Source organism: Rousettus aegyptiacus, unplaced genomic scaffold (genome assembly GCF_014176215.1).
Source record: "Rousettus aegyptiacus isolate mRouAeg1 unplaced genomic scaffold, mRouAeg1.p scaffold_m13_p_7, whole genome shotgun sequence".
NCBI classification, from domain to species: domain Eukaryota; kingdom Metazoa; phylum Chordata; class Mammalia; order Chiroptera; family Pteropodidae; genus Rousettus; species Rousettus aegyptiacus.
The window spans coordinates 67,672,760-67,699,119 of NW_023416310.1; the positions used below are offsets into that span (position 1 = coordinate 67,672,760).

At 45.1% G+C, this 26,360-nt stretch overlaps 2 protein-coding genes and 1 long non-coding RNA gene across 7 annotated transcripts in view; 1 reads left to right on the plus strand and 2 right to left on the minus strand.

Annotated features, from left to right (window-relative positions):
* FER1L5 (fer-1 like family member 5) overlaps positions 1-374 on the plus strand; it is a 42,649-nt gene extending 42,275 nt beyond the window's left edge. Inside the window, exon 53 of the mRNA XM_036225056.1 lies at positions 85-374. Coding sequence (XP_036080949.1) covers positions 85-327 — 243 coding nt within the window. The 3' untranslated portion in view covers positions 328-374. The remainder of the gene's footprint in view (positions 1-84) is intronic.
* Positions 375-775: 401 nt separating this feature from the next.
* LMAN2L (lectin, mannose binding 2 like) lies at positions 776-22,348 on the minus strand. Of its 5 annotated transcripts, none has more exons than XM_036224401.1 (9): positions 22,116-22,332; positions 20,778-20,896; positions 17,890-18,007; positions 17,018-17,100; positions 7,433-7,465; positions 6,253-6,414; positions 6,046-6,160; positions 3,219-3,338; positions 776-1,308 (listed from the first exon to the last, which is right to left on the minus strand). In XM_036224401.1, the coding sequence occupies exons 1-9, from the start codon at positions 22,300-22,302 to the stop codon at positions 1,301-1,303; spliced, it is 945 nt and encodes a 314-aa protein (XP_036080294.1). In that variant the 5' UTR covers positions 22,303-22,332; the 3' UTR covers positions 776-1,300. The 5 variants fall into 5 exon arrangements, with proteins under 5 accessions (XP_036080294.1, XP_015998441.2, XP_015998442.2 ...); XM_016142955.2 differs by having other exon boundaries at positions 776-2,918; XM_016142956.2 differs by lacking the exon at positions 7,433-7,465 and having other exon boundaries at positions 776-2,918; positions 22,116-22,348.
* On the minus strand, positions 16,025-17,011 carry LOC118605167. The gene is made up of 2 exons (XR_004951962.1): positions 16,309-17,011; positions 16,025-16,189 (listed from the first exon to the last, which is right to left on the minus strand). It is a non-coding gene; the product is annotated as an uncharacterized LOC118605167 (long non-coding RNA).
* Positions 22,349-26,360: the final 4,012 nt, after the last annotated feature.

A 26,360-nucleotide genomic window follows, 5' to 3' on the forward strand; every position in this document is an offset into this window, starting at 1 on the left:
GACAAAGGCACTAGTTGATCTTTGACTAACTCTGGAGAGACTCCCGGTTGCGGCCTCAGGCTAACTGTTGCCTGTTCTCCCTAGAACTATTTGGCCATGGACTGGATCAAACCTAAACTTCGGCTGAATTCACCCATTATGATATCCAACAACATCATTAATTCACGAAACACCAGCCATAGCAACTCTTCCATCCTCGTCACCCAGCATCTGAACCGAGAGCCTACAATAGAGCCTACAACAACAAATCATGAGCTAAAACTCCTCCAGGGACCCATAAATCACCTACGAGATATTTTTCCAGAACTTCCAGCGCCACGGGGCTAATTTGCTAGGGTCTGCCTGGCTTTGCTCTGCCCACCATCAGCCCTGCCCTGGAGCTCCCACCAGTTCCTGTTTCTGTCTTCTAGAACAGCAAGGAACTAGGATATTCTGGCCATTCTGTTCAGAAACTACTTTTTCCAAGAAGGGCAAAGTTGTACTCTTCCACTGAAATAAACAAACTTTGTGAAAGAGAGCCACCTTGTCATTTGGGGGTAGAAGATAATATGAAAGGCTGAAATGCTAGCCTTTCAGATAAGACAAGGACAGGGAACAATGTCACCTCCCGGCACCACCTCTAGTCTTCAGCGTTTCCTCCACTCCAACAGACTCGGAAGTCAGAGAGAAACGGGGAAAGGGTGACTGTGAGAAGTGGCTCCATGGGGTAAGCAGAGGACCAAGGACACAGTCTCACCCTTGGTGTGTGTGTGCACAAAAGAGCCATGTCGAAGACTGGCACAGCCCTCCTCTAGGACACACCTACTCGGCCTTATTCATGGAGGGAAACATTTATTTCTAAAACAAAAAGAGTTAGGGCAGGACACACGGAGCTGGGTCAGACAGCTCGCCAGCACCACATGCCTCTCTAAGACAGCAGGGCTGGGTGAAGCTGCATCTCAGGGCTCGCCACCTCTTTAAAAAGCCCCAGAGCATCATGAGCTGGGCTCACACGACACCCACAAGTTTGAACTCTCTCACACACCCCTCCCTCCACTGAGACCTTCCTCCTGCACCACTGCCCCCCATCTCAGGAGCTCACCAAAACCGTCCCACCACAAGGGTCTATCCCATCTCCCCTTGAACTCAAAAGAGACAAAACAGCCATTGGCCTTTTCAGTTCTACCTGGCTTTAAGGCCAAGGCCCAGCCCCAGCCCCAGCTTCAGTTTGTCCCCTGGCACTCTGGAACTCTGCTGATGTTGTTGGGGAGGTGTTAGGAGGTCCCCACCCCAACCTCACTGCAGTCAGCCAGGAGCTTCTTTAAGTACCTGGAAAGGATGAAATGAAAACCCACACCAAGTCAAGGGGACCCTCCCTCTCTCATAGGCTGAGCTGAGGGTCTCCCAACCCAGGATGTGGGGCAAGGACCGAGGGGCTTGGGGCTCAGAAAAATGCCCTGGACCCTCCCCCAGACCCACACTTAGAAGGAAGGACACCAAAGTCAGAAGCTCTTGTTTGGTTTCCATCAGCCATTTTACAAATTCCCTCAGGCTACAGAAATGCATGGCTGGAGAGCTCAGAGTTCCAACCCTCTGGAGTCAGTTCCATCACAGGGCAGACAGGGGAGCAGCACGTGATCCCTTGTCAAATAAGGCAGTGGAATAAGGGCAACCCTAGAAGGATGATGACACTCAGGCTCTGGTGCTCAGTGACAACGAACACTCCCAGGCACAAATGACCAGGTCTCTACCATGCTCAGATTTGCAATGAACACAGCAATTTTTTCTCATCCATTAGGAGAGAAGCCAGACTTCCTCCTGGGGGTACTGGCCGAGGCTATAGGAAGAAAGCTTCCTTACATTCTGAACATGCAGAGCAGAGGCCAAAGATCACGACAGACACAAAACACGCAGCTACCAGGCTCCGGATGAGACAGGAATATCTCCACATGGTCAAATCATACAGTAAATGCTGCTTTTGGTGCCAAACCTTGGAGCTGGTCACTGTCAGGATCAGTCCCACCGCATTCATGAAATCTTCCAAGCTTACTCACTTCCATAGCAACTACCAGCTAAACGTGACTGAAGGCCTAACAGGACCTACCTGGAAAGGCTGCAAACACACCAAGAGAACTAAGGGCCATGCTGACCAACAAAGGCCAGAGCAGCGAGCCAAAGCAGAAAGCCCTCCCCTCCGGCCAGATCATGGGGGTTAGTGAAACGCGTCTGTTTTATAGCCCCAGCCCCAAAAGAGAGGCATTGAATGGCTTCCAGCTCAGGCTGCACTGGGGTGGGGGTGGGGCAGAAGTTTCTATCCAGATTCCAAGGATGCTGCCAGGTGGACAGAGGCTTAGACAAAAAGCAAAAAAAAAAAAAAAAAAAAAAAAAAAAAAGAAAAGAAAATGGACGGTGAGAAGGTACGAGGAGATCTTGGAAGGTTTAACATGAAGCATGAGGATCCTGAGTCCAATGCCAAGGCAGCCCGGGCTTTGGAGTCCTTTTCTGTGATCTTGGCATCACAGCAGCAGATACTATCTCCACCCTTCAAGCTCCCAGGGGAGGACTGCAGGGAAAGGCACGTCACAGCATGGCTCTGGGGGTGGTGGGCTTCCTGAACCAGAGTCAGAGGGCCCATGGACGACCGTGTCCCTGCATTCAAAGCTCTAGTGACAGAACAGAGTCCCTGACCAGTTGCTGGAGACTGAAGTCGACTGCTGGGCTGTGTGCTCAGGCCAGCACCTGCTCCTCCCATACCTCATGGTGATAGCCACAGAGGTGGCAGTGGCACTTTAGGGCTCAGTAGAAACGCTTTCGGCTCTGTTCCTGCCACTTGTTATAGAGTATGATCCCGATGACAATGGCAAATACGGAAAACACCAGAGAGAAGAAGACAATGAGGAAGAGGGCCAGGCCACTCAGGGGTGGCAGTGGGGCTGTCACTGAGGAAGTGAGAGAGAAGCAAGTCAGCACCAGGGAGCCCACCCTATTGGGAAGGACTGCCCCACAAGCCACCCCCAGGCTCTAAGCCTTTCCAGGTGCCTCAATTTAAAATAGAGCAGCTTCATCTTGCTCATCTGTAACCAGGAGACCAGTGACAAGCAGGTACTAGTGCTCTGTATTCCTCAGGGGCAGGACAGGGAGAAGCCCTGCTAAGGGTAGGTGCAGGTCACCTCTGACTGCCCCCATCCAGCACCATGGCCCTCCCCTTCATGGGCTGTCCCCAGGGTCCCCGTGCTCACTTGCAGGTAGCTTCATGTTGTCGACCGAGGGCAGGAAGACATCTCGATGAAGCTTCTCCTCTTCTGGGGTCCTCTCCACTGTCAGCTCAAACAGCTTCAGGGAGACGAGGTCATGGTTGTCTAGGGAGAGAACAAGGCTACTCAGGACCTGCAGACGCAGATTGGAGCATCTTGGTTCCAGCTTCTAGTGCACAGCTAACTGGCAGGGACCTTAAAAAAATAAGTGAAACCTCTCTATTTTCCCATCTAAAAATAAGGCTAGGGAATGAGGAATATTCTCTATTATTCTGTATTTAAAGTTTTTATCAGCAAGCATGCATTACCTGTATAATTTAAAAATGTAGAGACAACACAAGAATGAAATCCCATACACTACATAAAACCTTCCAGCCCAGTGAGGCTAGCAGCACTGCAATCCCTTTAGTGGTGATAACACACACAGGCAACACAGGAGTGGGCCTCCCAGCAGCTGTGTGACAGCAGTGAGCAGGGCACAGCTACCGGACACATTTCCCCTCTGGACTGGGCCTAATGGTTTGTAGCTTCTTGAAATTGACCCCTGAATCTCCCTAGTAACTATGAGAAAAGGATCAAGGAATTAGGGGCTTGATTTTTATTTCTTTAAAGTGTCATTATAAACTCATTGATTCAGACACATTCGATGTGTTGCACCACACTGAAGCTGTACATCTTGATGCTCAACTCGACTGGTCTTGGTTCCATGGGAGCCTGTTCGGTTGGCTCCTGAGCCCTTTTCTATGAATCCAGAAGTTAGGGTTATCTTCCTGGCTCTCAGTGGAGACTGGTCTTCAGGGACCACAAAACTGAGCACCAGGGAGCTCATGGCTGCTCGATTGGTCCTCAGGGACTGGGCTTCTTACCATTTCTATTACGAGGATGGCTTCTACACCTATTTGGACTCTTAGAATCTTTAGCAGATAGGAAAAAACTAGATTTGCCTTCAATCAGAAAAATGTTTTCACTGTCAGGACTGAGTTTAAACCATGGACAGCATAAAAGGCCAGGGGAACACCCCTCACAATGTATTATCCTCATCCTCCTAACAATTCTCGAATACGCAGTAGCCCTTGTCCAAGCCTATGAGAGGTGCCAGGGCTGGGACAGCTGAGACGCGCCCAACTTTCTCAGCCATTTTCAACGATCCACTGCAACAGCAAGAAGGTACTAAAAGGAGCGATCTTAAGAGAAGGATGCAGTTCGTACTGCATAGAGACAGCTATAGGCAGAGATCACAGACTTACTATCCTAGGCATCGCCACTAAAGCCAAGAGCAAAGAACGCCTTAGGATAAACAAAGAAGTGATTATTCTTTGTGGCCATTGCTAACAACTAGAAACAACTTTTCACTGACACGTACATCATGAAGTTAACTGAAAGCAGGTCCCAGAAACCTGTACGCTCAGAAAGAAACCATAGTAGACAAGGACACCTCTTTCAACTGGGTCACATTACAAGATTACATCGGAAAGATCTAAAACCTGTGCCACTTGTCCCTCTGCCAGGAAGAGCTGTCTCCCAGCTTCAGCCTGCCTGCACAGCATTCAGAACCTACCCACCAAAACTAACATCTTTAAGTGACAGAAAGCATGCTACCTGGAGCTGGGAGTGGAGGCAGGGGAGGGCGGGTACAGCCAAGGGACACAGAGAACTTTGCAGGGATGGAAACATTCTGTGTCTTGGCTGTGACGGTGATGACACAGGTGTAAATATCAGTTAAAGCTCTTCAAGCTATGTACTTTTGTAGTATGGAAATCACATCCTCAAAAAAAAAAAAAACAAAAAAAAAAACAGTTGCCAGGATTTGAAAAATTAGATTTCATTTTAAAAATCCAGATTCCTGGATTCTCTTGAAAACTGGAAGCCGTGGCCTCACTGAGACCACATTTTTTCTTGGCAATAACAGCTGGAACTGAGCGGCTGCTGCGTACTTCAGATAGGTGTTTGCCTCTCCTTTTTGTCACAAGAAAATTCTATTTCACATTAGCTTTATTCATAATAAATTAGGTCCAAAAATGCAAAAGTCTATTTTTTTTTTTAATTTTTTTACTCCTTCTCGATGTATGATTGGAGCTAAAGCCCAGGAGAGAACAAGCACATAGAGGAAGACACAAATCAGGACAAGGAGGTAGAAAACCCCAAGGAGATAGGAAAGCATAGGTAGCAGGCACTTGTGAGTGCCATACACCCATCACGGCAGGCAAGAGCTTAGGAGTGACTGGTCAGACAAGCTGACAGAGGGTACAGAGCCAGGGCTGAGAACAGAGTGCCACACATGGCAAAGACACAGAAGTAACTTTCACGAGACAGCTAACACCGTGGCAGAGACTCAGGGCCAAGGCAGCATGCCAAGAGCAGGAGAGCTGGAAGCAGGAGCATCTGTACACACAACCATTCAGAAATCTGAACACAAAGAAGTGTCTGGGGGTCAGTGAGAGAGGGTAGCAGCGTCATGGTGAAGTCTGCTTAAGGGAAAGGGTCCCAAACATGTCAGGAGGGGGAGGAGGAGCCTGACCAGAATGGCAGTATCAGTGATGGGAGAGTGCAGACCCCAAACCCAGACTGGAGGGTGAGCTCTGTGAGGGGACAAACGCTGCTGTCCCTTGGCACCGATCATCACCTAAGACAACTATCCGAGGACAGCCTCAGTCTAGGGTGTTAAGAGACTGGGTATGAGGTGCAGGACAATAAACACTCCCAGGGCACCTGCCTCCCAAAGCCCCACCCATCTGGCTCCCTCTGAGAAGCTGAGGCCTGGCTTCTGAGACGTGACCTCAGTCAAGGCAAGTAAGGTGTGCACATGTGGTACCCGAGAGGTCCCCGGTGATGGAGGAGGTGCCGAAGTAGTAGCCCCGGGGCAGGCGGACCCCGGGCACCTCGATGCAGTCCCTCCACTCGTGTTTGCCATCAATGTCCATCATAATCTAGAACAGAGAAAAGAGAGACATCAGGGCCAGGCCACGAGAGCAGGAGCCAGACAGCTCACACCACCAGCGGGTCCAGAACAGAGACTCACCGTCAAATGCCTCTTGACATAGCGGATCACAAGGAAGGTGTCATAATGGAGGTTGCGGACAATAGCTGTACAGCCCCCCAGCTCTGTTGGCCTCCCATCCCGCTCATGATCGTAGCTGAGGGAGCCGTTGTTCACCATGGCAGAGATGTAGGGAAACACCCGCTGGGAAAGCAAAGGAAGCACCTTCAGACATGCCTGTGCCAATGGTGACAGGGATCATGCACCTACAAGCTGAGCCCTACAGTGACCAGATGACTATGCAGACTCACTGCCAAGTGGCCCCTGAGAAGCCATACTCAGATGGTCACCCAAGGGATATGGCCCAGGAAGTGACTGACTCTGCCCCTGTCTTCAGGAAGCCTCTGTGCCTCAGATCTGGTGGGTGAAAGGGCCCAAGACTCGCATCTGGCATGTACCCTCCCAGGAGTCCCTACTGGGCATGGGTATTCTGCTTGAGACCAGTGACTTTCATTTTATGCATATGTGTCTATCTACCCGGCTGCCATGTCAACTTCTTGAAGAAGAAAATCACTCACCATGCATCTGCATGTTTCTACCTTGGCATTATCCCTTCCCCTAGGGTGCTTTGGACACAGCAGGCATTCTGAAAATACTTGTCTGATCAGGAAAACCTTTCGATTCAGGATAGCTCCTTTCAAATCCTAAAACCCCGAAGCACACAATGCTAAAAGACTAGGACCCCAAGAGGGCACTGCCAGAGCTAGGCTGCCAGATGCTATTCTCCAGCTACAATGGCTGTTCTCAGGCAAAGACCTTCCAGCCCACTCAGCTTCAGCCCCACACAACTTCTCCCAATGTGATATTTGGAGCAAGGTCCCCCCGCTGCAAGTTTCCCAAATCCCACCTACTTTCCACCTACTTCAAAGTCCTTTTCCATCCAACAGCATTTAGGAGCGAACTCCTCCTCAGAGGTAATGAATGACCTAATAAGCACTCCAGAGCAGGCCAGTGCTAGGCAGTGCAGAGGAGAGGTGGGGAGACACAAGACACACCACTTCCTCGGCGAGCTCCTCACCACCCTCAACAATCAACATGCAAGGTGAAGATGTACTCGAAATCAGAGACTGGTGACCTCTGAGACATGGATTCTAAACAGTAATGAATGGTAGATGGACACACAGGGAGTCAAGGATGGCCATGGGTGTCAAGAACTGAGTACCTGGACTCCTGGAGAATATCGCCTCTTCTGGGCCTGAGAGGGTCCAGCAGGTTATTATAAGACAAGAAAGGGCATAGAAGACAGGAGACCAAGTCAGAAAGAAACAGCATGGGAGAGCTAAGCGCCAGCTATGGTGGATGAGCAAAATGACCTCATTCCCCATGCAGAATCTTAGGGTCCATGGAGGGCATTCAAATCCTTACAACCCTCAAATTTATAGGCAAACGATATGCACAGATGCTTGTACATCTTCTGAGGAGAGGATGTGTAACTGTCACCAGACCCTCAAAGAGGCCCACTAGGAAGATCGCTCTAATGCCTTGAAGCTTTCAGATGCTTCGTAAAACACAAGGCGCCACACCATCCAAGCAGGCCCCACTTATGACTCAGAGTCAGGGGACATTCTGCAGACATCGAGTTTGTCTGTACCTAGACTGCAGTATTTCTGTAGCAAAGGGACAGGAGTGACAAACAGGGCTAAGTTCTTCCAAATTCAAGATGTCTTTTCCTGCCCAGGACCTCAGGATATAGTTTTTGCCAGGAAGACAAAAAGCCCACCATCTGAGAGGCTATGAAGTTAACACTAACCCTAATAGGTCTTGTCACACTAACCTGCATATGGGTAAGGAAAAGCTCCATAGGAGCGTTGTAACAAGGTTTAGAAAAATCATCAGGCTCAAGGATATTCAGCTTTGCTCCAGAAAATTGCTACAGTTCTAACAAGAGATACTATACATAGGCTCAAGTCAGCCCTGCCCTGTGGGGAGGGGGCGAGGGTGTAGAGCCCAGAGCAATCCTCCCTCCAACACTTTAGGGGCCCCTGACGGGCCAAGCACTGTTCCAGATGCTGGGCTTTGATGGTAAAGAAGACAGGCATTTGCTCTCAAGGAGCTGACATCACAGTGGAAGAGACAAACAATAAATAAGTAAATAAAATTTCAGACAGTGATAAACGCTCTGATGAAAATAATAGAGGCACTACAACAGGGACTGATGAGATGGCCTCTGAGCTGAGACCCAGGTAGGTAGAGGGCCCACTGGTAACTTGGGGGTAGCGTGTCTGTGGACGAAAAATTCAGCTGGTGAGGAGGCTGGGGTGAGTGTGGGCAGAAGCCACAGAGGAGCGAAGAGTGGGCCACCAGTGGACTACGTACACACAGGACTACAGGGTGGCATGAAGGAAGGAGTCAGTAGGTGACCAAATTGCCATGGACCTTCACTTCTCTAACATCTAGAGCAAGGGCTCCATGGGCATGGCATCAAACACTGTACAGAAATGGGCTTGACACGAAACTCCTCTCTTTGAGGAACACTAGCAGAGGAAGGAGTGTTGTGCTCCAAGGACCGATGACCTCAAGGCTGGTTTCACGTAGCACCCAACCACCTGTGACCACAGGCTGAACTGCAGTGTTCGTGGGCATGCCCAGGACAACCACCCTCAGCCTGAGGGCCTTGCTCTTCCTGAGGCTGCTGGGTGCCCAGTTACCCAGTAACAGCCACAGAAAAGTTGGCCTCAGAGTCACCTGGGGAGCTTTCAGCAGCACAGCCACAGGCCCATACAGGAGGTCAAGAGTAGGACAGAGGGTTCTTTCTCAAAAGCACCACAGATGCCTATGTTGTGTAGCCAAATTTAAGAAACACTGCACTAGAGGCTGAGCCCCACAGCTGTGGAGCTGGAGCCTGTCAACTTTAGCACCTTGCAACTTGGTCCAGCTCTGCCCCTCACTCCAGCAGTAAGTCTTTCAATGGACCTTATTTTCTATGCCCAGTCAGTTCGTGAGGTGTTTCTTGGGTAGCCACTAATTCACACAGTAGCAATTTCCTCTCCTTGGAAGGCGGCCTATATGCAGATAGGGTCACTGACTCAGGCATAGGCGGTGGTTACATTCCTAATTTAAGAGTCATCAACAATTAGGAACTCCAGCCTGTTGTGCAAATGGCCATTGTCTATAGGGTGGAAAAATGTTTCTACATTTTTCTCCTACAAGGCCACTTAAAGGAAAGCCTCTCTCCCTACATGGTGGCTGCACCTTTGGCAAATCTCCACTGAAAAGAGCCCCATGGTTTATGGGGCCTGCACTGCCACCCTGCACAGCCAAAGCCAGTAGCACATGCACCCATGACCGGGGGATAGGGGAACACACTCTAACTGCGGGCACGCCACTTGCAGCTGCACAGCCCTGCATGGGTCCCAGCAGCTCTCTCAGACTGTTTCCTCAGTGGAAGCAGGAGGAGTAATGTGCTCACAGAGTGAACGATGAAGATGACATGAGACATGCAAAGCATCGAGTACAGTATCCGGCATTCAGTGGGGAGTCAACAAGTGTTCATTCAATCTGTAATAAAATCAATGAACTTCTAGACAGAAACAGTGTTCACAGGTACTCACATGTAAGCACAAAGCCAAACAGCGATGGACCAGTAAAATCTCCAAAAATGTCTTTTTTGGGTTTTTAATCTACTAAATATATTAAAATACAATGACAGAACAACCATCTTTATAAACATCACTTTTTAAAAGAACACTTTAACATAAAAAAAAAAGAACTATATAATGTCATAATAAAACACCTGGCACTTATGAAAAGTCACCTCATTGTTCCCACTCTGAGAGCTGTGAAACCCTATCACCAAGTGACACGAGCTTGTGAACATGGGAGCATTTGGGAGCCACGCTTTAGGGTGGTTTTGCCAACTAAACCATCCTGCAGCTGAGTATGCCAGCCATGTCTGTTCTCTGGAACCTGGATATGAAGAAAAGGAGGGTGGGAGAGGAGGGAACAGTGGCAAAGCAGCTACTGCCCAGATGTCTGCACAATATCCCTTATGAATGTCATATAGCGGTAAGAACGGCCAGCATTTTCTGAGAGCTTGCTCTGTGCCAGGCACTGTGCTCAGTAATGTGTACATATGCATTCCTTTAATTACCACAAGCAGGGGGTTGTGTTATTAGTCTCCAATTTCACAAGTAAGGGAATGCTTAAGAGAATACAGGTGGCAAGCAGTGAAACAGGCAGTCTGGCCCCAGGGGCCTGGCTCCGTCATTGTGCTACTCTGCTCTCTGCATCTATCACTAAAAAGTGCTTAGTACATGCTGGGCGGTACAAAACCAAAAACCTAAAACAAAACTGGGTCTCTAAACTGCATAGACCCTGAAACACAGAGAAATATAGACAGACACACACAGAGAAGTAAAGGAAAGGAAAAGGATGAAGCAAACGTAGTAAAACATTTTGGGGAATCTGAGCACCCCAGAATTATTTGCTGTATTCTTAAGACTTACCTGTAAGTCTGAAATTATATCAAAATTTTAAAAAAGATGAATCTGTACCTAGTATTTATCACACTCTCAATTTTTCTATATATCTAAAAAGTTTCAAAATTAGAAATTTAAAAATAAACAGTATGTTCATATGACACAATGTTGCTTTTAAAAAGATGTTTGTAGTTTTGCTTTTGTTTTAGCCTTTTCTGATTTTCCTGTAATAAGCTTTTATATAAAAATAAGAATTAGCAAATGCCTCTTCTACAACACCTCTCTCACACCTCCATTTGATTCTCACCTCAGACAACTGGTGGAATGCACTCACTGCCACTTCCACAAAGAGACTTTTCAGACTGATAAGTCTGTAAGTCTCTGGTCCTACAGTAACCTTCATCCAACTAATGCTTTACGCGGGAACCCATCCTACAGAGTGTGATCAGTGAGACTACCGCATTATTGAGTAGCATTACAAGGCCCCAGATTACTATTGACCTACACTGGCGACTCTGTCCCCAAGGCTTAAACCTCCTCCTCTGGAGAATACATAAAGGGGGTGCCTCCAGCCGTCTGATGCCTGGAATGCCTTCACACACGTGAACATTAATATGCTCTCTTAAATTTATGGAAGTGACTGTAATTCCACTTATCTTAGTTGAGACCCCACTAGAAAAGCCAAATGATGTCATTTGAGGACCTAAATAGTGCTCTAAAATTAATAAACAAAACGAGACATGCCCAAACACCAAACCCTGATGTCCCAGGGCCCATCTCCTCATAGTCAAAGCACAGCCTGACACCACATGAGTGCTTCTTGTGAACAAGACAAACTCGTCTACAGTTCTCCTCTCTCATTTAGCATGTTTTCAAGGGTCATCCACATTGGAGCACGTATCAATGCTGAATGATATTCGATTGCCTGGATCCATGACATTGGTTTGGCTACTCATCAGTTGATAGTCATGTGAGTTACATCCATTTTCCAGCTATTATGAATACCCTGAACATTCATGTAAAGCTGTGTGTTTTCATTTCTCTTGGGTGTATACTGGGGAGTGGGATTGCTGGGTCGTGCAAATTCTATTTAATTATCTGAAGAACTGCCCGTTTTCCAAAACAGCCACTCCATTTTACATTCCCACCAGCAGTGTATGAAGGTTCCAATTACTCCGCATCCTCTCCAACACTTGTCATCACCTGTCTTCCTCATTTTAGCCACAAAAGTGGGTGTGAACTGGCATCTCATCATGGTTTTGATGTGTAGGTCCCTAATGGTCAATGATGTTGAGGTCTTTAAATGTTTATTGGCCATATGTGTGCTTTCTTTGCGGCTATATCTATTCGGATCCTTTGACCATTTTTTAATTGAGCTGTCTTTATTATTGAGTTATTATATATCTAGAATATATAAAGTCCCTTACTAGATATATGATTTGCATTTATTTTCTCTCATTCTGTTGGTTGTCTTTTCACCTTCTTGATGGTGTCCCTCAAAGCACAAAAGTTTTCATTTTCATGAAGCCTTCTATTTTTTTCTTTTGTGGTTTTTGTTTCTGGAGTCACACCTAAGAAACCATTGCCTAATCCAAGGTCATGAAGAATTAATCCTGTTTTCTTCTAAGAATTTTACAGTTTTAGCTTTATTCTTAGTTCTTTGATCCATTTTGAGTTAAAATTTGTGTATGGTGTGAGGTTGGGGACATCTCCATTATTCTGCCTGTGGATATCCAGTTGTACCAGCACCATTTAGTGAGAAGATGATTCTTCCCCTCATTAAATTGTCTTGACACCCTTATCAAAAATCAACTGCTCAGAAATCTGAGGGCTTATCTCAGGACTTTGAAACCTATCCTACTGACCTGTATGTCTACTTCACACCAGCACCAGTTTGATCACTGTAGCAAGTTTTGAATCAGTATGTATGAGATCTCCAATTTTGCTCTTCTTTGGCAAGAAAGATTATTTTGGCTTTTCTGGTTCTCTTGAATTTTCACTGATTTTAGGATGGGCTTATCAGTTTCTACAAGGAAGCCAGCTAGGCTTGCAAGAGACAGAGATTGCATCAAATCTGTAGCTCAATGCGGGGAGCATCACCATTTTAACAATACTAAGTTTTCTCATTCATGACATGCATTGTCTTCCCATTTACTTGCGTCTTTAATTTCTTTCAACAGTATTTCATAGTTTTCAGAGTATCGAGTTTTTGTGTTAAATTTATTTCTAAGTATTTTATTCTTTTTGACAATAGTGTCGTAGGAATTATTTAATTTTCTGATTGTTCAATGAAAGCACATAGAAATACATCTGATTTTTGTATGTTGATCTTGTATCCTGCAACCTTGATGAATTCATTTATTAGTTCCAATAGTTTATAACTTCTTTAGGATTTTCTATACACAAGATCACATCAACCAGAGTTTTACTTCTTCCTTTCCAGTCTGGGCGTTTTTTATTTTCTTGCCTAATGGCCCAAACTAGAACTGCCAGCACAAATGCTGCACAAAAGTGGTGAGGAGAGATCCTTGTCTGATCTGAGGGGTAGAGCAACCAGTGTTTTATAACCAAGTGTGATGTCAGCGGGGTTTCCAAAGACGCCCTTGATCAGGCTGCAGAAGGCCCAATCTAGTCCTATTGTGTCGAGTGTTTTTATTATCATAAAGAGATATCAAATTTTCAGATACCTTTTCTACAGCTATTAATGAGATCATAAGGTTTTTGCCCTTTATTCTAGTAACACAGTCTATTATTTTAATTTTCAGATATTAAACCAAATGTAAATTCCTAGAATAAATATATTTGGTAATGGTGCATAATCCTTTTTATATGTTGCTGGATTTGGTTTGCTGGTATCTTGTTGATAATTTTTACATCCATATTCATAAGAGATATTGGTCTGTCATTTTCTTGTTACGTCCTTTTCTGGCTTTGGTATCAGAATAATCCTGGCCTCGAAGAATGAGTTGGTTATGTCCTTGCCTTTTATTTTTAGTAAGGGATTGAGAAAAATTAGTAGTAATTCTATTTTCCTGTATTTGGTAAAATTTACTAGTAAAGCCACTTGGGCCTGGGCTTTTCTTTGTGAATCATTTTTAATTACTAATTCCATCTCTTTACTTGTTATAGATTTATCCAGATTTTCTATTTCTTTCTAATTTTCTATTTCTTCAACTACCATTTTATGAACAATTTATGATCTGGCTACCTCACTGTGGCACAGGTAGTAAGTGCCCTAGACTCCCAAATACCAAAGTTCTTGACACACTCACTTAAACTGTAATATGACTTAGGACAATCTGTCACGATTTCAGAGCCAAACTTAAACTCAATGCACACCCTGAACCCCCAATCCCCTTCTCAGATGCATTACTGGTTGCTAGCATTCTCCCAGTATTTCCTCAGGAGCAAATGTGGTAGGAAGTGAGTTGAGTAACAAGGTCATATGCACTTTGGTGACAAGAAAACCAGAAAGTAGAGAAACGCTGCCACCACAGTACTTTGAGGGTCTGACTGATGTTCTACACCCTCTTGCAGGCTCCTGTCCTCGTCATCCAGCACATCTTCTACACATGACATTTGCAAGTTTTCAAAAAGTACTGTTATTTGTCACCCTTTCTTTATGTGTTCAAAATAATAAAGCCAAATAATGAGACAACAATCTCTGGAGTCAAACCAAAAGTCACTGACAAGTTTTTTAACTCTCCTGGATTTTGGTTTCTTACACATAATGGAGGAGTAGTAATCATATCTACCCAAACAGGTTGTTAAGATAGTAAATAATACACACAAAAAAATTGAAACAATGACTAGCACCTTTACGTACCATATCAAAGTATAAACCACACCACTAACAAAATACATCTGATCTTAGTTTCTAAGATAGATCCAGGTTGTTGAGATGTAGAAAGGAGTAAGTATACTTTCCACACTCTATGCACTGAGTAGCTCTAAGGACTGACATTGCATAGATCATATGAGAATAATAAATGTCTCCATTCTCAAGGAAATCCACCCAGCAGAAGAAAACAATGCATTGGAGGTGATAGAGCACTATAATAAAAGCACAGCCTCTGGAATCAGGTTAACCTGTGTTCAAAATCTGGCTCCACCTTCATCGGCTATTACCTTGAACAAGACGCTGTACTTCTCTAAGCTTCTGTTTACTCATCGGTAAAATGGAAAAAATAATGCTATAAGGAGATTTCATAAGGATGAAGACAATATTTATGAAGTGCTTACAGCCACCTTATAAACAAATACTACTATTAGGTTTTTAAATTTTTTTGTTTTAATTTAAAGAATTGTTTAATCAATAAAATAATAGGGCAACAATGATTTTGGCCCACGGGTTCTCAATTCTGGCTGTACATGTGACTTACCTGGAAATCTTTGAAAAAGAAACGTTGCCTAGACTGCACCTAAGACTAACAGAATCAGATTCTCTGAGGTTGGATCTGGACAGTAATATCTTTAAAAGCTCACCATGTAATTCCAATGTGCAGCTGAGAGTGAGAACCATAAGAGCTAAAAATTAGAAACTAATTTTTTTAATAGCTACTCTCCTTACAAAATTAGCTCATCGGATCTGCTCTCTCATGTTAGAAATGCTCCTATCTGAGGGTGAAATGGAAGCCAAGACAGTCTGAACCATTCATTTCTGGGAGAAACAGAGGGCCAGGTTTAAAACTCTAGTCATGCCCTGAACACCAGACCTCTTGTTTAGATGCACTTTTAACTACCACCATGTCTTCAGCTGCAAACGTAATCACGATAAGCCCCCTATTAAATTCCTTTAATGGACTTATTCCCTTAGAATACAGTCCAGACTCCCTAACAGAAGCACCACCCTTCAGAATCTGGCCTCACAGTGCACACTGAGAAGACAAACCACACACATGCAGACTATGCCGGTACTGACCTAAACAGCCAAACCACCAACCGCCCAAGAAGACACTGCTCCATCTCCATGGACAGTGAATGTGCCAAGGAAAACAGAATTACAAAATGAATGATGCCTCTGGAATTGGGCAGCACGGGAAGACTGCTGGCCCATATCTCTCTCTCTCTAGCCTCATGCCTCTCTGATGCCCCTTTTTGATCTCACACTCATTGCCCCTTCTCTTACTTTATCACCTTAACACATGCTTTTCCCTCTGTATAAAACACTGGTTCCTTATTCTGCAAACCTCAATGACAATGTCACTTCCTAGAAGAAGTCTTTCCTAACAGCTGCTGCCACCACCGTCTCACCCCAGATTAGATGTGGCTGCCATGTTTTCCCATCGCACTGGCCAGCTCGCCCACCAGCATTCTCATGCATCAGTGCTACTGAGTGCAAGGACCACGTGGCCTGGCTCACTGATACCCAGGGCCTGGCACCTAGACGGGGCTGATGGACAATGAAGTGAAGAGGGCCAAGAAGCAATTCTGAACTGACCCACGACAAAGGGCCCTTCTTCCAACTCAGGTCTCATTTTGCATCTCCTCCAAGGTGAACTCTGTGGGAAATGTTAAAAACAAACCTGGGTGTTACACATACAATGATGTGTTCCTCCAATTTTTTTATAAGTTTGAAAATTTTCATAAACTTTTCTGGTAAAAATAAAGTGAGTCCTACCTCCATCCCTAATCTGGTCTTTCTTGCTGAATATTATTTAGCCACAGGATACCCAGCAACAACCTGTCACAATCATTTTCCCATCATCTGATGGCAGGGCCACTGGGCAGAGAGTACCAACCTGCAGCTAGAATTAAGAAAGTATGAAAGAACATATAGAGTCTGCAATAAGAGGCAAGTTGCTTCTGCCAACAGCCAGATACCAGTCTCCTCGCAAATGCTGAGATTTCATCCATTTCCTCCAACAGCCTTTCCTACAGGAGAGCAGAACTGCTGTCCAGGTCTGAGAACAGGAAGAAGAAAAAAATGCCGGATAGAGTGAGCAAGCTACAGGGGAATGCAGCAGTGATGCACTAAGTTAGGGGGCCAAGTGACATAAGTCAGCTTGCTCTAGGACAGGCTGACCAACAACCACTGACCTGCTAAGCATGTTCACTTCTGGCAACCACCTAATGTGCACAAGACAACACTGTTAATGCTAGAGAGAAATCCCCCGTTCAGACAGCCATTCCCCAAAGATTGTGTACTACAAACGTTTCTCTCTAGAAAAACCCCTGACAAAGACATTAACTTGTGAAGTTCAAAAGATGAAGAAAGTAGAACCAAACCCCTCACTTCCTATTCCCTCTGCTCCCTCCTCAACAGCATTTCTGAGGCAGAGGACAGGGACGTCCATGTAGCTGACTTAAGCTCTGACGCTTGCCATTACCTCTTGCTGTTTCTCTTCATTGGGATAGGTGTCTACAAATACTCCCAGCCCCACAAATTTGTCCATGTTTCCAAACACAGGCCCTAGAGAGAGAGAAAAGATGATGAACAATGAAATAAAGCCAAGAATTGATAAAGGAATACTATAGCACTACGATGGAGAAAAGGTGAAATTCAAATGACTCCCAGGCCTCAGTTAAGACGAGAAAGCAAGTAAAAGCACCCAGCAAAGTGCCTGGCCTGTAACAAACACCGGGAAGCATCTGCAATTGTTTGTTACTGAAGGTGGGAAAGAAAAGGCTGCTCAACCCTGTTTAGCACTATAGCTGCTCCCTGGTCCCAGCTGGTTGCTAAGGTGCCCCTAAAGAACTCTGCTTCACAAACACCTGGTGACGACCATGCCCCGAGAGAGATATGAATTCCCAAGTTCAACTTCTTGTTGCAAAAGAGACCAGGTCGCATCAGGCAGAGTCGGCCCTCTGTTTGGAGCAATGGCTCCTGCATAGGAGGGAGAAACAGACACCTCTTCTCTTCCCAAGAGTGCTAAGGTCAGTCCCGGTGCCACCCCAGAGGGGTCACTCACCCAGCTGTCAGTGTTCAGGAAAGCCCGCACCTTCACCCAGCCAACAGGCCAGGTGACTTCACAGGGAAGTCAGAAGGAACTAATAAGCAAGAAATGGCCCCAGGATGAGTCAAGTCAGCTGTTTACAAGGACTCGGACCCCATTCTAGAGACTAAACAGACCAGTCTTCATCCAGACATCAAGGGAGAGGGAACATTGCTGTCGTTGTGGAAATGCACCCTTCTCAAAAAGAGGAAACGTGAATAACCAGGCCATTTACACTCCACAAGAGCGACCCAAGATTCCAATACCTGGCTGCATCCGATCCTTGGTATACCAGATGGCCAAGCCATCCCCATGCAGATTCTTCTTCCCTTGTCCGTGGATTCTGAAGTGCACCTGTAACTCCCAGTCTCTCAGGAAACATGGCTAAAGTGAAAAAGATACCAAGGTCAGCGAAAAGCATGAAACGTGAAGCCCTTATCAGTGGTCTACAGACTTGGAAACATAAATGTAGGAAATGTGAGGCTAAGGGCTAAAACTGAAATCTAAGACTTGCTAATTATCTGTGTCACAAAACTAAACAGATTGAGCCATTTCACTGTATATGGGATTTAATATGAAAAGTGAATAAACCTCCCAATTATCTTCAGTGTTTCCCAATGCAAACAGGACAGTACTTCAAAGCTGGAGAAGACATGCGAACGCCATGTGAAGCTACCGTGATCCCACATCCAGCCCAGTGGCTCACCATAGAGAGGATAGGTGGCTGCATGAACTCACTTGCAGCTCAGGATCACCTCTCTGACAGAAAGATTCTAAAAAGCTTGGCTTTAAAGGAAGGTTGAAACCTCATTCATTGCAAATGAATAAGAAAAACTAAGTTGTCATACAACAGTTTCCGGGAATAATTAGCGGGTGCTATACACAATTCTAATTAGTTAGACTTGGTCCTACGCCAAGCTGAGGGGTGAGCCAGAGTTCCCATGAGAGGGAGTAAGTTACAGTCGCCAAAACCTCATGCTCATGGCCAAGGGGCACAGACACACTAGTGAGACCACCAGCATCACCACCATTATAGACAGCCTCTGATGGGGAAACATTAGGGACATGGGTACAAATCAGGCCCATTTCTTATTTTGAATTGTGTATCAAACCTTGGGAAAATGGAGAAGGAGGTAAGTGGATGGTTAAGTACTCTAAATAGGTGAATGCTTCTAAGTAGAAACCAGAGTGGGTGTTTGGTTTGGATACTCTTGGTTAAAGATCGCTATGAAGAAAGGGAAGAGGAGTGGACAGACCATGGGCCTCAGCCTAAGCCTCTCCAAATAGATTGTTCTGGCTCTTGGCAACATACTGTTAGATTATTTTCAGTTTTCAGTTTAATTCTGGGAAATCTCCCAAAAGTATTAGTATTAGGAGTACACAATCCAAATGAAAGGGTGCAGAATCTTCTGAATTTACCAACGAACCCTGAAATCTCCCTACCCGGACAGACTCAATCCCCATGTTGTCATTCTGGGTTCTCATCTTTCTTCTGTTACATTTAGATTTCAGGGCAAGGGTGGAACTCAGCAGCAGGAAGCTGCTCGTAGCCACTGGGTAGGTGTCGTGCTCCTGGGAAGAAGGCAGGGCCAGTGAGGCTCGCACCGAACTAAGAGGTGTCTGCTGCTTATCCTGGCCTGTGTGGCGCAGTGGTCTGCAGCTCAGCTCATGTCTAGCAGTAGCTCTGACACCTCGCTGTGTGTTAGATTCACCCATTCCCATTAAGTCAATATCTCTGGGGGTGGGATCCAGGAGTCAGTTCCCATGGACAGCCAAATGTGAGAACCACTGCTCAAACCAATGCATCCTATCCAAGTAACTCAGAAACAACTCCAAGGCTCTTTTTGTGAGTCAGATATCAAAACATACAGGGAGCAGGGTATCCGAAAAAGGTAGGAAAACTAGAACCTGGACTAGAATTACTGCTAAAAGAGTTATGTAGAGAGCTAGCAAGAAGGCAGCAAAGCATCAAGCACTGTACATATATCATTCAGTAACCCGGAGACCTTCATCCACGAACCTCATAACAGATGTAGAACAGAACAACACGTTTCTATAACCATTTTAATAAGCTCCTACCTAAGCTTCTTCATGTCTATGGTCTCATTTCATTCTCACAACCACCCTCATAGGCACATAGAACAGTTATTATGAAGCACATCCAATAGATGGAGAAACTTAAGACTAAGAGAAGTTAATTGCTTACCGACACTCACGGTGGGTCTGTGATATAGCTAGATCTGAAACCCACATCTTCTCGCTGGGAACCCTTCACCTCTGCCACCAGGACACACGGCCCAGTGCTCTGTCCACAAATGAGCTTGGCACTACTACAGTCTGGGTTAAGGGGCCAGCTTGTGCAATGGCTTATGTAAAAACTTCTCTTCTCCCTCTGCTCCTTCAGAATTCTCTGCACATAAAGTTAATGAGGAAAAGAATAGTTCCCTTCTCTGAGGTTCACTCATCTACAACTAATGATAAAAACCATGGGAAAGCAAGTTCTTAGCTTATGAGAACCCAAGAGAAAACATCAAGGATGTCAAGGTCATTCCCAAAAGTAGTTGTAAAAGATTTAGAAAGAGCCCTGGAAACTGAAAAGGAAGCATCATCTTATACTTGTACAAAATCACAATGCAGCTGCACCAGGAATGCTGCATTCGCTTCCTGCCACCATACCTCAGGGAAGACGATGCAGCTAGAAAAGGTCCAGAGAAGGATAAATAAAATGACCAAAGGCTCAAAGTGGCTTTCGCATGGAAATAAAACTTAAAATTATAATCTGCAAAGTGAAATAACAAGGTGGGGGGAATACTGGGATGAAGTCTGGAATAAACTTAAAAGATCAGTCTTCTACTTTACAAAGTAAATTAACACGAGTTATTAACTTCCAAGAAGTCATATGATCAGGTCAATCAGAAATTAAAGACATTTCAGAAAACAGAATCAAAATGACTTATTTTTTTATAATTAGGGCAACAGAGAGCCTTTCTTTAAATATCTGAGTTCATTAAGGTCATAACCTCTGAAATAAAAACCCTTGATATCCACATAAGACTGAACACTGGGGAGAGACAATAAAATTAAGTCAATATGTCCCTGGTGAACTTTCTTGAGCTTTTTGGGTCACCTATACAGGAGGGAGAAAAAGTCTTACCACCCGGTTCCACAGGGCACCCTGTTTACTTTGCATATCTGGGGTAAGGCGGATATACTGGGTCATCACCATGGCGCTGCCCATCAGATTCCACAGCGAGGAACTGCCTGTGCCCACACCTACAAGGAGGAAGTATATCGGTTCATGTCCTTTAACATCAACCTGTTCAGAAAGCTAGCACGGGCCCTCAGGAAACTGGAGTCATCTTTTTTCCCCTTTCATGTCAATCTCCAACCTCCTGTAATTCATAAATCTTAAATCCTTACCATCTTTACAGCTTCCTTTCATAAAACCCTCCTCATGTAAAGATCCCAAAGTACATCATAGCTATCACTTTATCCATGCTACAATGACCAGAATTCAGATCCATTCTTCCTTTTTAATATGTGAATAAATTTTAGCACCATGAAAGAAAAAAAATGCCCCAGTTAAACCAAAAAGAGCTTGACTCTCAGGTCTCTGAGGCTTAATCACATTTCTTTAAATAATCCAAGCCTGAAACTGGTACCTCAGACTTGAAGCCCTTTGAGAGTGAGAACTGTGTGTCTGTATAAACCCCAGCAGTAGCAGAGACCAGAAAAAAGGAAGCGCTTCATGTATCTGCGAAGTGAATAAATGATCACCCTTAGCAGCCGTGTAAACTCTGGTGCACTCAATTTTGTTTGTTTGCTGTCCACCTACTCACATTCCAGTGGGAACACAGACTTGCGTTAGCTAAGTCATGTGCACTGATTTGGTCCTCTTTGTAGCCAACTATATAAATTCTCTGCTTGATAATCTGTGCTTAGGGGCCTGTGACCACTAAACAAATCAAAGGTACCAGCCTCTTTCATCAATACGGCTCCTGCAGGGGAGAAGGACAGGTGTTTTAACTGGCAAGAGAATTTCATTTTTTTCAATCGGACCAAGTTCTACCCCAGTTCTGCCTCCTGCTTTATTTCTAGAACATCTACAGCTCTATCCCGAGACCGGCTCATTGCTAGTGGCCCTCCAATCAATCGCTACCACTCTCAGTCTTCTCCCCTTCCCATATTCTTCCTGTCCAACTCCGGGCCCCTCTTCGTCCTAGGCCTAGTGCTAGCGGCAACCGAGAGCCTGTTTGCTTGGACCTACTGGAAACTTCCAGCGCTAAATGCGCACAGGTTGCGGGAGAGCCTTGGGAAGCTGACCCCTACCCTTCCGACCTATGGCTCCTAAATACGGCGGGAGTCCCAGTGGGCCCTCGCCCACCACCGGAAGTTTCCTGGGGCCACGAAGCCTACCGCCGCCCGCCTCTACCGAGAAGCTCAGGTCCCGAAGCCCTCCCTGCACACGACCACCTCGCCCGGGGCGCCTCACCCTGGTAGGGCTTCGACAACGAGTGTTCCCGTTTCAAGTACTCGAACGTCTGACCCGCCCCGACTTGCCGTGGACCCTGCCCAGAACCCAACAAAAGGAGAAAGAGTAACATCCTGGACCCATTCGGAGCCGACAAACGTCGCGCCCAACACCACCACCACCCCGAGCGACCCAGAGCCACCGCCATCTTTCCCACCGCCGGCCCTTCATCGAAAGCCCGCCCCATCTCAGAAACCATAGGCCGGTGAAACCATCTGGCCCGCGTCCCATTGGTTCTTGTTCGGTCCCCGCCCCCGCAGGTGAGCATCTCGCCGATTGGGTGGCTTGGGTTCAGTTGCCTTGCCAACCCGGGAAGGGAGCGTGGCCGAATGCCTGTACTCCCTTATTTGCATTTGACCTGTGCTCCGCAAGGCCTGGTGGGATACGTAGTGATTTCCTTACGTCGGCTATCCAGAGTAGATTTAAAGAGATAAAAGGTTTCTTCTGCGATCTAAAGTAAATTTAAAGAGAGAAAATGTTTCCTCCTGTCCCATGCAGACGTTCTATCCTTCCTGCTATACCACCCTTGGCTATGCCAACCAATCAGAAGCATGTAGAACTAAAAGGAAAAATAGACAAATCCACAATCAAAGTAGCTGGAAAATTGTTAGGAAAGTTATTAAATTTATAAGAGACTTGAACAGCATTTTCAAACGACTTGATCTGATGACATTTATAGAAACTCCACCCAACAACAGCTGAAGACACATTCTCTTCAAGTGCAAAAGAAACATTTCCCAGAGAGTTTGGGCCAAAAAAAAAAAAGGGGGGGGGCCAAAAAATAAAAGAAAAAAAAATACCTCCACAAATGGAAAGCACACAAAGGATAAGGGAGCTTGACTAGAAATCGATAACATAAAGATTTCTGAGAAACCCCAAATATTTGGAAATTGAACAACTTACTTCCAAATAACTATGAAGGCATAGTAGGAGGTACTAGAGGACTTGAGGGGGCCTTCTAAGAAATGAAACAGAGTAAACAGTCTCTTATCTGGGTAGCAAAGCAATACACAACGCCCTGAGACCAAAAAAGGCAAGTCATCCCAGTTTCTCCTTTTCCTCATCAATTCCACCATGCAATCAATAAATAATCAAGTCTTGATAACTTTATTTTTATTTTCCAAAACTATCACATCCTATCAATCCTTCCCTTTGTCTTTCTCCAGAACCCTACTGTTCTCGATACCATCATCCACAGGGCCATCCAACTGATCTAAACCGTCTATATCTATCATGCCACTTCCCAAGTGCTCGGGTTAAATGAGTTGAAAATAGTAAAGCTCTTAGAGTGGTTCTGGCATGTAGTTAGCATAACGTCATCTTCACTATTATTAACAGAGCCTTTGATGGATCATCATTACCTGTGGGGAAGAGATTCAACCACTTAACTTGGCACACAAAGTCCTTTTTGCCTTATTAACCTCAGCTCCCCCCCTTCATTCATCTGCTCCAGCTTCTCCTCTTCCCTTTGGGGAGCCCCACTCCGAGCTCTCAATGTGCTCCAAGTACATTTCTTACAGAGCATCTGCCTTCACAATAGACTTAACCAAAATTAACTCTTTCCTGAGCATAAATATATTTAATAAGAGAAACATAAATAAAGCCTGTTTTACATAGGATCAACTTTTTAAATTAAAGCTATCACAGCCATTGATTTTTTTACACACTCCACACAAAGTATATGTTTGGTGATAAGACATTAGAAATTTCAACGAATCTATGTGTTGTCATACCCTGACTTTAAACTTGTTCATGGCTCCCAAGTACCATGGGATAAAAATCCAAATATCTTAGGGTAGCATTCAAGGACCTTCAAAAACCTGGCTCAAATCAGGTTGTACACATCTATTACGATGTGCCACCCTGAATTATGTAGCTCAACCAGCAGATTATGTGTTTGTCTCCCTAGCAAGGCCCAGAGCTCCTGGACCACAGGAAGCAGGTCTTACTCATTTCCTATTCCAGGCCCTGCCCACTTCCCCTTTCCCTATCCCATCACCCAGCACACAGTAGGAGTTCTGATTGTTCTACATAAAATTATTTCTATTGCATTTCTTTGTTAGCTGTAATTTTTTATTGTGGTAAAATATGCATTATATAAAATTTACCATTTTAACTAATTTTAAGTATTCAGGTCAGAGGCATTAAGTGCATTCATACTGTTGTAGGATCTATCAACTGCATTTTCGATAGGTTATTTCAGCAGATCTCTCACTGTAAAATTCATTAAGATGAAGTAAAAGGGAATAATGGAGAACATGCAAAAGATGAAATGCACAGGACAATAAAGCAGATGATTTTGTTCAGACTATTACAAGGAGAATGCTCACTCATGAGGAACTATGGAAAAAGGAAGGGGGCTGATATAGAGGCAGGTAAACAAGGGAGTCGTCGTGAGGAGGATGGGGGGGTCTTATCTGAGTTACTGAGGAAAGGGAAAAGTGGGTCATCTTAACTTCGAACAGTCTAGAGCAGGATAGTCCTTTGAGGTCAGCCATTACTGAGAACTCAAAATGGGGTGGGAGGGTGGGAAACAAAGCTGCTTTCCAGAAGTACAGGGTTCAGATAAAGCTCAGCACTGTCAAGGTGTCCAGGGGAGGTGGAATGAAGGAGAAAAAGGAACCACACCCCTTCTGTCACTGTTCTACACAGCAAGAGGCACCTTCTCTAAGCCAGGTCAGGTGTTGACAGACCATCCTGTTAGCTGCTAATATTCCTCTTTACTCCATGGAACCATTTCCCAAGATCTTGAACTGCACACCCTGGGGTGGGGGACATTTATATACAATGTGAGTTGTGCATTCCAATAGTTTTGAGTGGTCCTCTACTTTCCTGTCTTCAAAGCCAAACAGGAGCCTCCACTTAGGAGCACCTTTTAACCTGATCCCACCTATGACAGAGGCTCCAAGGCAGTCTATTTACCTCGTCCTTTCCCTCGCACTCTTCACTTCTGAACCCCATCATTCCATTTAAATCCACCCCCATCCCAAATCTAGGACCCAAGACAGGGCTTTACATCAGCTGTCCCAATCCCAGGTAGACCATTCTGCCCTCCTCAGGGACGCGGGTGGAGCCTTGAGGTTGGGCCCATATTCACCTTGAAAGTCAGAGCTGAGTTGGCTCAACCCTTCTGCCCCTCTAGTCCTCATAGAAGGGGACAGTAACTCTAACAGTAACTAGCTACTTTCTTGTGTGACTTACAAATTCCGGCCTCCCAACAAGCCACCATTAAATAGCTTTGGGTGCACCCAGATGCCTGTGTCCCATTCCCAGACACCTGATTCAGAGGTCTGGGGTAGCCATTTTCCAGAATCAGAGCCCTTTCCCAACTAGGACGTCATTTCACTGCCACAACATCTCAGTGGGGTTGGCAAGGCAGGCAGTACTGCACTTGAAGACTAGGACATCTGTGCTCAGTTTATACAGTGAATTTCAAACAGGGTAGAGCACCTGAACTGAGAGATAAGATTTAGTATTTGCTTAAAAATACTCTAGGGGAAAATTGTGTGTGTGTTGTGGGGAGAGAAGGATAGATGAGAAAAAAGGCAGCAGGATGTTGATCAATGTTGAAGCTGACTAATGGGGATATGGGGACTCCCTGTAGCTTTGTGTATGTTTGAGAGTTGCCATAATAAAAAGCTTTAAAAAAATCCCCCTTGGAGATGATTAGGAAATTTGCTGGGTATGCATTTGTGGTGTTTTCTAAATTTCCTCCAGGGAATGAAAACTGTAATTAACTATAATCTAGCAAAGTTCATTGTGACCCATCCAATGTAGTGTTGTCATAACTAAAAAGAGAGGAGTCTGCAGTCTAGAAAAAGAACAGTCAGGGGGTGAAAATATGTCAGAACATGTCAATTTTGTCCAGGACAGAGAGTATTCCCAAGTGTCCTGTGTTGGTTATTTGAATCAACCCTCACATTCATAGGGACTTCCCATTTAACATTCTAGCCTTCCCAGCAGTTTAATTTCTGAGTATAGCAAGAAATTTGTATTGTCATATTATTTTATTGCTAATATTCATATATTAATTAAGAAGTTAATATTTTGGTTTATCACTTAATTACTTGCTTAGTGGGTGTGACTTATCCCCAATCTCTTTACACATCAGTAAATAGATAAAAAACAATGAACTGAAGACCAGATCTCTAATCAGCAAGCAGAAGTCCCACAAATTAGGGACTGCCTCTAGGCATCCAGATGCCT